Source organism: Aphidius gifuensis, linkage group LG3, assembly GCF_014905175.1.
Source record: "Aphidius gifuensis isolate YNYX2018 linkage group LG3, ASM1490517v1, whole genome shotgun sequence".
Classification (NCBI taxonomy): domain Eukaryota; kingdom Metazoa; phylum Arthropoda; class Insecta; order Hymenoptera; family Braconidae; genus Aphidius; species Aphidius gifuensis.
The window spans coordinates 3835892-3848915 of NC_057790.1; the positions used below are offsets into that span (position 1 = coordinate 3835892).

At 21.8% G+C, this 13024-nt stretch overlaps 1 protein-coding gene across 4 annotated transcripts in view; it reads left to right on the forward strand.

Moving 5' to 3' along the window:
* Positions 1–13024, forward strand: part of LOC122851499 (neuronal acetylcholine receptor subunit alpha-7) — a 112239-nt gene that overhangs the window by 43171 nt on the left and 56044 nt on the right. For all 4 annotated transcript variants that reach the window (XM_044150762.1, XM_044150760.1, XM_044150763.1 and 1 more), the window contains exon 4: positions 378–422. In XM_044150762.1, coding sequence (XP_044006697.1) covers positions 378–422 — 45 coding nt within the window. The remainder of the gene's footprint in view (positions 1–377; positions 423–13024) is intronic.

The window sequence follows — 13024 nt, forward strand, 5'->3', positions numbered from 1 at the left end:
ATACAAAAAAATTTTCGATCAATTATTCTTGTACTTTTTAATGGAAAAAAATCTCAAAAATAAAAGAAAAAATAGAAAAAGAATAAAAATAATTGAATTTAATTTTTGAAAATTTTAGGATAATTATACTTAATTGTTGTCTAAATACTAGAAGATAAATTTCATGAAATTTTTGCTTAAAAATATTTTTTTTAGCAATATGGGGCTTTTGGCAAAAAGTACCGTATTTAAAAAAAAATTCCAATACAAGTATCCAACAAAAAAATCAGTCTCGTTAAATTAAAAATAAGGGGTGATAGTTTAAATATACTTTTACACTATTTATTATTAATTATTAATAAATAAATTAATTATTTGTTCTTTTTTTTCATAAACAGGATGAAAAAAATCAAATCCTCACAACGAACGCATGGCTCAAATTGGTAAGTCTTATGAAATACATTTTCTTTTTTTCTCTAAACTGTATATATATTCATTTAGATATAAAAAAAATTAAAAAAAAAAACCAACTATCATTCTTTATATAACATCACATATATCAAAGCTTTTATTATTAATCCCGATTCCCATACATCAAAGAGAATACAACAATAAAAAAAAAATTTACCAAGTTCAAGAAAAAAAAAATAGCAAGAAAAAATATCCAGTCAAATTTTCCTGTTCATATAAATAAAAAAAAAAATATATTTATATAGTATATCATGATGAAAGAACAGCTTAACGTCATGTGACATCGTTTTCTCATCATAAAGAGACCACGTTTTGGAATTACCAACTGACGAAACAAAAAAAAAATCACTATAATAGTCAAAAAAAAAATACAAAGACACAGTGATTTTTTTGCAACTGACATTTCGGGGTTATATTCATCGATGCATTAAAAATGCCTTTAGCATAGATAAAAAAATTCCCATGAGAAAAATAAAAAGGAAAAAAAAAAAATAAAAAAAATATAGTAGCTAAGAAAAGAGAGTATAGTAAAACAAAAAAAAAAAAGAATAAGGAAAAAAGTAAAAATAAAAAATCTTAGTACATTGCAACCTCGAGGGACAAATGCTAGTTGAGATCGTTTGCAGAACGTTTATCTAGAGCCAATTATGACGAGGGTAATTTAAACTTGTCGTTTCTTGCCCACTATATTTTTATGTAATAAAAATATTATTATTAATATACATACATTTAGTTAACGGTATGAACACAGCTCAATCATTTAATCTCATCTAAATTTGTCTTACTTGACTATTTCTCGACCCTAATATTAACAAAAGATTTAGCTCAAATAAAAAATAATTGTTATTTTCTTTGAATAAAAATAAAAGATAACATGTTTTGATAAATTTATTTTATATAATAAGTAAGTGAATATTTTTGCTATCAATATTTGTTTTTCTCTTTTTTTTATATGATGATTCAAATATAAAAAAAAAAAGAAAAATTAATGATAGTGCTTATGAAAATTTATGTGTCAAAGTACATGATGACTTTGTACTGTGTAATTTACTTGATCATCACGTACATGCATGATGTATATACGTGTCACAGTATGTCATATTTTATAAAATTTTAGCAAATGTAGATGAAGTTGAAAACGTTTTCGTAACACTCACGTTTTTAGATGATGAGACAAAATAACACTACTTTGGTAGAATTTTATACCATCAAGTAGAATACGTAAATATAAAATATTTATATTTTACAATTTTTCTTTAAATTATACACTCTAAATATTTTAAATTTTATTTATATAATTTTCATTATATAACACAATATAATTAAATTAAATGAAGTAATATTTTTTCTTTTTATTCATCATATATTTTAATATTTGTTTGAGTAAAAATATTAAAATATAAATTGTCATTGTTATTCAAATACACTGATGTTTTTTTTTAATTTAAATTACATTATCTTCATTTTTTTTTTTTTTATAATTTTTAATTAATTTAATTTGTAATAACAATTTCAATTTGAAAATTAAAATAATGCAATTTGTTAAATAAATACTAGTCCAGTCAAAATACAATTAACTTATTAATTTTTTTTTCGTTTTTCTTAGAATATTATTATAATATTTTAATAACTTCATAATATATATGAGATGATAATTTTTTGTTCTTTTCTAATTTGAAAAATGACAAAATTTTATTAGATTGCGAATGAAATTTTTAAGTGAGAGAAAAACAATGACCGGAAAATGTGCGGAAGACCGATGATGTTTGTCCTTTTTATATAAGACGAGCACATTGGCGCGCTACGCGCGCCTGTATCTATACCTTCTAAAAGGTTCATTGTTCATTGATTTTATAAACACAAGTATTATCATAAAAAAAAAAAAGAATGAATAAATTGACGAAAAATTTTTTAAATTTATTTATTTACACGTAAATCACACATAATTCACACGAAATTTTTAGTCTAATAACATCAAGATTGAATGTTTACTGAAAAAGTTGTGCTACCTTAATATGTCAATTTTAAAAAAAAATATGAAAAATGATTAAAAAAATTTTGTTTTTGAATTATTTCTTCACACATAAAAAACACATAATTCGCACAAAATTTTGAGCCCAATTGCATCGAGATCCGATAATTATAGAAAAAGTTGTGCTACCTTAATATGTCAATTTTTAAAAAAAATATAAAAAATATTTAAAAAAATTTTCTTTCAAATTTATTTCTTCACACATAAAAAACACATAATTCGCACAAAATTTTAAGCCCAATTGCATCGAGATCCGATGATTATTGAGAAAGTTGTGCTAGCTTAATATTTGAATTTTTAAAAAAAATTTAAAAAATAAAAAAAAAATTTTCTTTTAAATTTATTTCTTCACACATGAAGAACACATAATTCGCACAAAATTTTAAGCCCAATTGCATCGAGATCCGATGATTATTGAGAAAGTTGTGCTAGCTTAATATTTGAATTTTTAAAAAAAATTTAAAAAATAAAAAAAAAATTTTCTTTCAAATTTATTTCTTTACACATAAAAAACACATAATTCGCCTAAAATTTCAAGCCCAATTGCATCGAGATCCGATGATTATTGAAAAAGTTGTGCTAGCTTAATATGTGAATTTAAAAAAAAAATATGAAAAATATTTTAAAAAATTTTGTTTTTGAATTATTCCTTCACACATAAAAAACACGTAATTCGCACAAAATTTTGAGCCCAATTGCATTGAGATCCGATGATTATTGAAAAAGTTGTGCTAGCTTAATATGTCAATTTTTAAAAAAAATATAGAAAATATTTAAAAGAATTTTCTTTCAAATTTATTTCTTCACACATAAAAAACACATAATTCGCACAAAATTTTAAGCCCAATTGCATCGAGATCCGATAATTATTGAGAAAGTTGTGCTAGCTTAATATTTGAATTTTTAAAAAAAATTTAAAAAATAAAAAAAAATTTTTTTTTCAAATTCATTTCTTCACACATAAAAAACACATAATTCGCACAAAATTTTGAGCCTAATTGCATTAAGATCCAATGATTATTTAAAAAGTTGTGCTAGCTTAATATGTAAATTTTTTAAAAAAATGTAAAAAATAAAAAAAAAATTTTCTTTCAAATTTATTTCTTCACACATAAAAAACACATAATTCGCACAAAATTTTAAGCCCAATTGCATCGAGATCCGATGATTATTGAAAAAGTTGTGCTAGCTTAATATGTCAATTTTTAAAAAAAATATAAAAAATATTCAAAAAAATTTTGTTTTTGAATTATTCCTTCATACATAAAAAACACATAATTCGCACAAAATTTTGAGCCCAATTGCATCAAGATCCAATGATTATTCAAAAAGTTGTGCTAGCTTAATATGTCAATTTAAAAAAAAAAAATATAAAAAATATCAAAAAAAATTTTGTTTACTCGCTTTTTTTTGTTGTTTTTTCGTTGCTAACGAAATAAATAAAAAAATAATAGAAAAAGGCAAACAGAAAGAAATTTGTATGAGAGTAAGTGAGAAAAAAACAATGACCAATCAAATGTCCGGAAGACCGATGATGTTTGTCCTTTTTATATTAGGAGAATAAGAAAATTGCAAAGCCAAAAACTTACTAAAAATTTACTAAAAATAATATAAAAGAAAAAAAAAATAATAAAAGAGAATCAAAGGTTCAAAGGTACACTCATTCACCTTACCACAATTCTTTGCCAAAGAAAATTACACAATGACAAGAGGTATGTGCTCAACGATGTGGCATGGAAATCACGTGAAACGAGATCAAGAAAAAAACAAGAGAAATAAAGAAAAAAAAATAGTGATTGTATTATGATGAGAGTAAATTTTTATGCTAGATGGGTATACAGAAAATCACGTTTCCCTTGGGCTTTGTTAAATTATCATAAGGTACTTACTTGCATCTGACGCTGTGCATATATTTTTGGATATCACTCAACGATAATGTAAATATGTATACTAGTAAAATTTTCTTATATGAAAATAAATTTCAATATTTTATTTTCTCGTTATTAAATTAAAAATAATATCAAATTTTTATTTTAATAAATAAAAAATTTATAATTTATTAACATCATTGATAATTTATAAGGTTAAAAATATTAAACAAATAGAAAAAGAATCCTAATAAATTCTAAAAGTCCTAATCCAACGATAAAATATTTTTTCCTATTTGTTTTTTTTTTGTCTAGTGTCCTGAAAAAAAATGGAGACGGTTGAATATTGGTATCGTTTTCAAGGGTCTCAAGAACCACTTTTGTACAATATTATTATTATATATTCATATACAAGTAATTTGACAGTTATAGTCTTGTGTGTATTTAAATTTTTCCTAAGTAAATATATTTTTATTAGACAGAATAACTTTGGCTGTCTCACTTTCGACCAAGTAACAACAGCAACAGGTTTTGAATGACTCTTGGGACGTGTGCGAAAACAACTACCTATATTATATATACATACACATATACATAGACAATATAGACAAATAAAAAATTTCTGTTTTCTTTTTTTTTTATCTGTTTGACCAAAAAATTGAACAACCTATATTTTATTACAAAAAAAAAAACAACTATTTATCATTTTTTTTTTTTTTATCGTATTACAGTATTATTTTTCATTGTTTTCTAAAAAATTTGATAAATGTTTTTTTATTTAATTTAGTTCAATTATAAATTAGAAAAAAAAATCAAAAATAAATTTTGAAACATATTATTTCTTAAATTCCATGAATGTTTTTTTTCTTTTTTTCTTTTGGATACAATGATTTTTTTTTTGCTTTAATCTATTCAATAAAAATAAATTAAATTGATAAAAAAAAAAAAAATTAAACTATTTTATTAGAATTATTATATACTTATATATTTATAGAAATAAAATATAATATTAAATTGCAAGTGAGTTTGCACAGCTTTCATGCTCGTTACTTGAAAAATGTAAAATGAAGACTGTTAATGGTCTCAGTACCTGGAAAAGAATATTATATTAAAAATGAATAAGCACAATGTAAAAAAAGAAGAAAAAATAAGATGATAAAAAGAAATATAATAATAATAAAATAAAAAAATTAAATATAATGAAAAGAATACTCAAGTAGTTGAGATACTATGAAAATGCCATTACCTTTGTGTTATAAAATCCACGCTAGTTTTTAGAGAAAAAATAAATACAAGAGCAAAAAAGAAAAAGGTTTAAAGTTTTTTTTTTTGAAAGTGACGAGTGGGTCACAGAAACGCAGACAAGTATTGAAAAAAAAAAAAAAAAAATTATATACTATATATATTATGGTGTGTATAAAAGGTGACACAATACAAATAGAGAAGAAAAAAAAAAATTGAAGAAAGTATTATATGAAAAAATAAAAAATTGCTGAATGCATCATCTTGTCACTTGCCGGCACCGGATGAGATAAACTTGGCATATCTCATGTTACTATATTGCCACTTTTTTTTTTTTTTCTATCATTCACAAACACTCTTACAAAAATTGCCAAATATTACAATATTGACATTTCGATAAAGATATATAACGATACGTATAGAATAACAAAATCTGTTTTTTGAAAAAAAAAAAACTAAATAAATTGGGTATATGAAAGTAAATAAAAAAATTTAAGTAATAATTATCAATTTTTATTTAATTTTTTATTGCAAATTATTGTTCTTATAATATACTGAAATTTATTTGATGAATTTTAATTAATAAAACCGAAATTTCAATTTTTTAAATTATTTTTTTTTTTTTTTTTATAAACAAATCTTGATATAAGGATTTATTATTTTTTTGCAATAAATAATACTTGGCCCAGGGAGAAAATTTTTTTTAGAATAGTTGAAACATTTCTCTAATTGCCTGGAAAATTTAAAAAATATCTACCAACGCATTTTCTTGGGAGAATTTTAATAAAAAAGAATTCCATTTTTTTTTTTTTTTTTTGTATATGTATAAATTTGATAAAATTATTTAGCTTATTAAATTGTTAAAGATACTTAATCAATAAGTGTCAAATTGAGTTTGAAATTTGATACAATATGCCAGTCGATATGTTATATATTATTTTTATATAAATTTGTTTTTTTTTCCTCACAGCAACGATTTTTATTTTGTCGGTAATAGTGTTACTTTGATATTTGATTTAGTGTCGTATGTTGTTTCCAATCTTCCATGTAGACACACTCCATTGGGAAAAATATAATATATATACGTGAAGATATATAAACCACTTGAGAACGAATGAGCTTTTTTTTTTTTATTTCTGTTCAATGGGTAATCGAATCGGACTTTTTATTTTTCAAGTTATTCTAGTTAACAAAACTAACTCATAGATACTTTTCAAAATATATTAGATGTCATGGTATATAAGTTGTTAAACGGTGACAGTATTTTTTTAACACAATTACAAAACTTTTGAGAAATATATAGCTATGTATAAATCAATTGAGCATGGTCTTTTATAAAAAATATAAAATAAAAATCTAATCTCAGTTAAGTGCATTTTTTAACTCTAAAATATACACCACATCTTACCACGTGATCACATTAATATACAAACATTTATATAGATTTACAAAGTGCACATATATTCTTTTGAATTTTTTATTATTGAATGATCCTTCATTTGCCAAATATAAATATATTATTTTGAAAATAAATTAATTAATAATGACCCATCAAAAGTGACTCGTAATCTTTGATTAAAATATAATTAATGATACTGTTAATTAATAAAAATATTAATCATAAATACAAATTGACATAATTTAATTTATTTATGAAGAATTTAATTTTAAAATTAAATAATTAAATTATTAATGAATTTTTGTATTATCATTGTAACAAGCATGTAAGAATTTATGTTCATACAAGTCACGTACTGTCGACCTTTCTCTCATCACGTTGTGACTAACAAATTTTACTAAAATACTGTTTTAATCAGGCTATATTATATTACAAGTAAAATATGTAAGCAGTAGTATTATTTAAATTGTGATTGCATTCAAAAAAAAAAAAAAAAAAAAAATACTAGAAATAATTATAGAAATTTGATGTTTATATAAATTAATTAATTTTCATAATTAGTCATTTCATAATAACTCCTAAGAACAATTATTATTACAAAAGAAAAAAAATGATAATTTATTCTTGTAATTTTATTTGAGAATTAATTTAAAAAAATTTATTTTTATTAATTAATTTGATAATATAAATTGATTGATTGTTCAAATAGTAATTTTTTGTTGATTAAAAACTACTATTTTTTAATTTTATTTGACAGATTTTTTTATTTATTATTAATTTAAATCATAAAATTTTATATTCAAGAGTTATTTCAAACTATATAAGTATTTTTTTTTCTTATTAATTTTTTTTTGTACAGAATTAAATATATATATATAAAATCATAATTTACCAAGCTTTTCTTTAATATAGATATATACAGTGATAGTATACACTTAGTTTCTTTGATTCTGCAAGTTTATGCATAAGTGAACTCAAGAGACTACTACTGCTCATCAGTGTTGTCGTGACAAACTTTACTTTTTATTATATTTTTTTTTTTTTTGCTCATTATGTCTCACTTGTTTTATAAAAAAAATTAACTTTTTATTTAAATTCATTCAGAGTTATTTTTTCAACTTAAATAAAATACCATGAAATATATTTTATTTAAATTTTTAAAATACAATTGTTTTAGTTTTTTTTTTTTTTTTCTATTGTCAAAATATGACAATTATTAAATATAAAATTATTCATCTATTAAATACCTAGTTTATTAATAAATAATACTATTTTGTAGATTTTTTTTTTCGAGTAAATTATCAAATAGAAATTTTAAAAAAATTATTTTTTCGTAAATTTAATTTTTGACATTGTAATTCACATTGACCATATTTGAAAAATTCATATTAATCCATAGATTGCTGTTTACAAATTAATTTTTCATATTATACATATTTCATATATCAAACATGCCAATTGCAAATACAAATTTAAAAAAAAAAATTTTTAATCATAATCAATTCATAAGTATCAATTATTAATAAATTTTGTATAAAATTATTTTTTTTTCATTTCTTTTATATTCATTCAACTAAAAAAAAAAATGATAAATAAGTTTTATATTTTTGTATCGTCTATCAAGTTCAATTCTCAGCCAATACTTGATTTTTTTTTTTTAAATAAAATCCACTTGAATTGGTTATTTCAACGAGTTAAAAGATACAAAAAAAAAAAAAAAAACTAAGTAAATAAAAGTTTGAGAAAACTTTAAAGTCATTAATGAGTTTTATCTACTTGGTACTTTTGAAAATATATATCCAACAACTCTTTAAGATATTAAATAAAAACTTGTATATTATTTTAATTTTATTTTGAATTATTTATTATTCATTTTTTGATAAATATAAAAATATATTTGTCTAATATTTTTTATCGTAGCATATTTTTGTATTAAAAAATTAATTTAAATTGATGTATAAATGAAATAATTTGTAACACCTTGAATATAATAATCTATCGCAAAGTAAAGCCACTTGAATTATAAATTGAAACCCAGCCAATCTGTACCACTGCATAACCCGATAAATCTAATTATCCCCCGTGGCTGCCAATAATTTCATCGGCCTTACGAACATACTTGAGTTTACCCTGTGCTACATATATACATCTACACCAACACATATTGATAGGAAGGCATATTCATCAATTGAGAACGTAGTGACATATTTGAGGATCCACACGATCCAAGCATCGGAGTCCCAACGATCTCACTTGACATAATCGTGGTTCCCCTCAATCTTCAAATTCCAAGACCACTAAAAATAACTACCTTAATAATTTCACCTTAATTCAATTTCAATCAATATCAATAATATCTCAATAATTGATAAATTAAAAAAAAAAAAAAAACTAATTCATTCATTAAAAACAGTATTGATGATAAATGATGATTTATTTTTATTTTTTCATTTGAATTTACACGTTGTAATACTGTCTATTGTCGTCTTTGTTAAGCATGTCGTGTATATATATCTTTCTCATTAATCATTCCTTACAGATAATACGTTTATATATACATGATAGACAATACTGATTATGTCTGACCCAAGACATGTACTACTACTGATTACTCAACTGATAGGATATATGTATATCCAACATGTGTAAACTACTAAATAGCATCTTACATACGTGATTGATCATATACTCTAATGTCATCTTGATCATTCAATAATAATTATTCATTTGTATTATTTTTTTTCAATATTTAATTAAATTATTTTGTTCAATTACTTCATAAGAAACTTTTTTTATAAACTATAAATTTTTATGAGAATAGTTTCTTTACTTTCTTTGCAGAAATTTACAATTAATTTTTTTTATTTTTATTTTGAACATTGTTCTTTGAAGCCTATACAAATTTAAATTAATATTTTCCAAGAAAAACCCATTAGTATATTTATGAAAAAATGGAAAACCCTGTATATGAATTTGATTTATTTTTATGATCGATTGATATGAAGACAACAGGGCTATTATATTTCCATTGATTGTGTCATGCAATTTTAGATATGATATCAAAGCTACAGAGAGCTGTAAGCTCTCTCGCTCTCACTTTTCCTCTCTCTCACTTTATTCATGGATAAGGCAAATATTGAGCCATGGCGGATATAAGCTCTAATACATTTTCCAAAATCGATGCTTCCGTTTTGAATTATTTATTTATGTATATACACATAAATTTTGTCAATATATAATGATGAAAATCAACTAGATTTTGTATTGCTTTGCTCTCAAAAGAATTTTTAATCTATTTTTTTATTATTTAATCTGAGTTAATTAATAAATGAATTTTTTATTTTGATAAATATATAATTAATAATAAATTATGAGAAATTTTTAAAAACCAAAAAAAAAATTGTTATTATTTTCTAACGGTTTTTTAAATTTTTTGTATTTTTTTGAATGGGCATTGACCTGGAGCTTTTGAAAATATATATATTTGTGATATAACAATTGTCCAGGCTATCGGATGGGTTCGATGGAACAAGGGCGAATATTTGCGGGTCGTTCGATACTCTTGCTTTCTCTCTTGCTCTTAAACTCTGTCTCTTTTTGTTTGCCCAGTGATGATGAGAGAACGGAAACTGAACAAAGTGATGTAGTGAAAGCAGAGTTGCAACCAGTTGCCGATGTTGGATAAAGTAAAATGGAGCGGAAGGGTCACTACGACATGATAAAGGGAAACATCACGTGATAGATATATTTTTATTTTATATAATAAACACTAAAAAAAAAAAAAAAACAAACTTGTAATAATATTTAAATTACTTTTTCTTATAATTTATTTAACTTAGTTTTTTTTTTTTTATCTAATTGAATTCTTATTTTTATTTTATTTTTTTCTTTTGGCAAATGAGATTGAAGTTATTCCTTGGGGAAGGTAAAGGTTTCAGTCCAAGTGGGACTTGAAAGTAGACTTTACAGTCCATTGTATCACGAAATTCGGAAAATTACAACAGCTTCATAAACTCAAGTGAGACTAATTTAATAACTATATAGCAAAATTTTCAAATTAATTTATACTTGATCAAAAAATTATTTAAAATTTACAAACTTTATTTTTTTTTATTTTTCAACTATAATAAACATGAGTATTTTTAATTGAGGAATATTTTCGTGTAAATTGATAAGCATCAGCCACAGATTAGCACAAAATTCTTGATGATTATGTGAGGACATTTATCGACATAATAAAGTTCATGAAGCGTAATTAAACCGTTGATATGACGACACATTACTAATGCAGTAATATTTTTCGCTTTATGATTTTGTAATTACTCACGTATGTTAAAAGTCTTGTCATAAATACCTGATGAGTAATGACAATTGTCATTGATATTCATAATCATCTCTATACATTATATATAATGAAAAACAATAAATTTATTAATAATTATAGTGAAAATGTTATCCATTTGATAATCATCATTTAAATATATATCACATTGGTACAAATCACTGATCGTAATAATAATTTTACACGACAATTGACTGATTTGTTAATTGTTTGTCATTGTTAATTTGTAATATAATCGGTTATATTTATTTCATCTGAATAATTTAATATTATTCAATTAAAATTAAAATAATAAATAATAATAAATAAAAATAATGTTGTAATTTTAAAATCAATGTTTATTATTATTTTGAATATAATTAATTTTTTGTCTATATGAATTATATTGATAAATATTTGTTTATACAATAATCAATATCAAAAAAAAAATAATATTTAAAAATTTAATAATATTAAATCTTTATTATTTTTTAAATTTATTTAAAAACTAATAAAAAATTTCATATTATCAGTATTATTAAATTATAATTGAGTTATTGAACTTTATGAATTTTTTCATTATTTATAATTAATTATAAACATATATGTATAAAAGTTTTTCATTAAAAAAAAAAACTCATTATTTATTTATTTTTTTTTTAAATTAAAATAATTAAATTTTAATTTTAAATATCCAATAAAATACATAACAAAAAAAAAAATAAAAGTCATTATTAATTTTTTATTAATGATAATCAAATTTTAATTATCAAATATTTATTGTAAAAAAAATGCATTACTGATGCATTCTCAAATTATTATCCTATTCCTATTAAACGATTATTCTGTTTCTCCTTTTTTTTTTTTTTCTTTCTTTTTTTTGTTCTATAGTTATACTTAATATTTTATAAAGATAAAATTTATTGTGAAAAAAATATATTGCATTAATATATCAAAAATATATAATATAATAATTATTAATAATGATACACTTTACATGTTTGTACATAAGTATTGGTGCTCTTGTGAAAATTGAGTAGAATGTGCTTGTACTTGCATTCACATTCAAGCTTGATTGTATTTGCAATGTTGAATATATATATATAATTTTGGACTTTACCACATATGATTCTCTTGGTGCTTTAATGGTGCTTTTAAATGATATTAACACCAATACCAATGGCACTGAGGAATATTCACATCGATCGTTTTAGTCTAGCACTTTGTTAAAACCAGTATATATATGTTTGTAGCTGTATTACCACCTATGCACATTTATTTATACATATATATATATTTCAATTTAAATTTTGAAATGATTCATATTGGTTAGCTTGCCAAAATAATGTGCTAACATGTGCTTATTATAAAATGTCATTACAATAATTTATGTACGAGTTATCAATTTACTAGTAAATTGTTTTTTTTTTTTTTTTTTGTCTTTATGCAGCATTGTTGAAATAATTCTTAAAATATTATTAACAATTATTTAACTATTATTTTTTTCCATGAAAAATTTAATTAAAAATTGATAAAACCATTTTACAATAAAATTTCAATATAAAATTAATATAAAAGTTAAAAAATTGCTGAATGTTTTCAGAAATTCATTTAAATTAAATTTTTAATTTTAGTAAAATGCAATTTATTTTATTAACAATGATATATTACAGCATAAAAAATTTTAATACAATTCAATTAATATAGTTTTG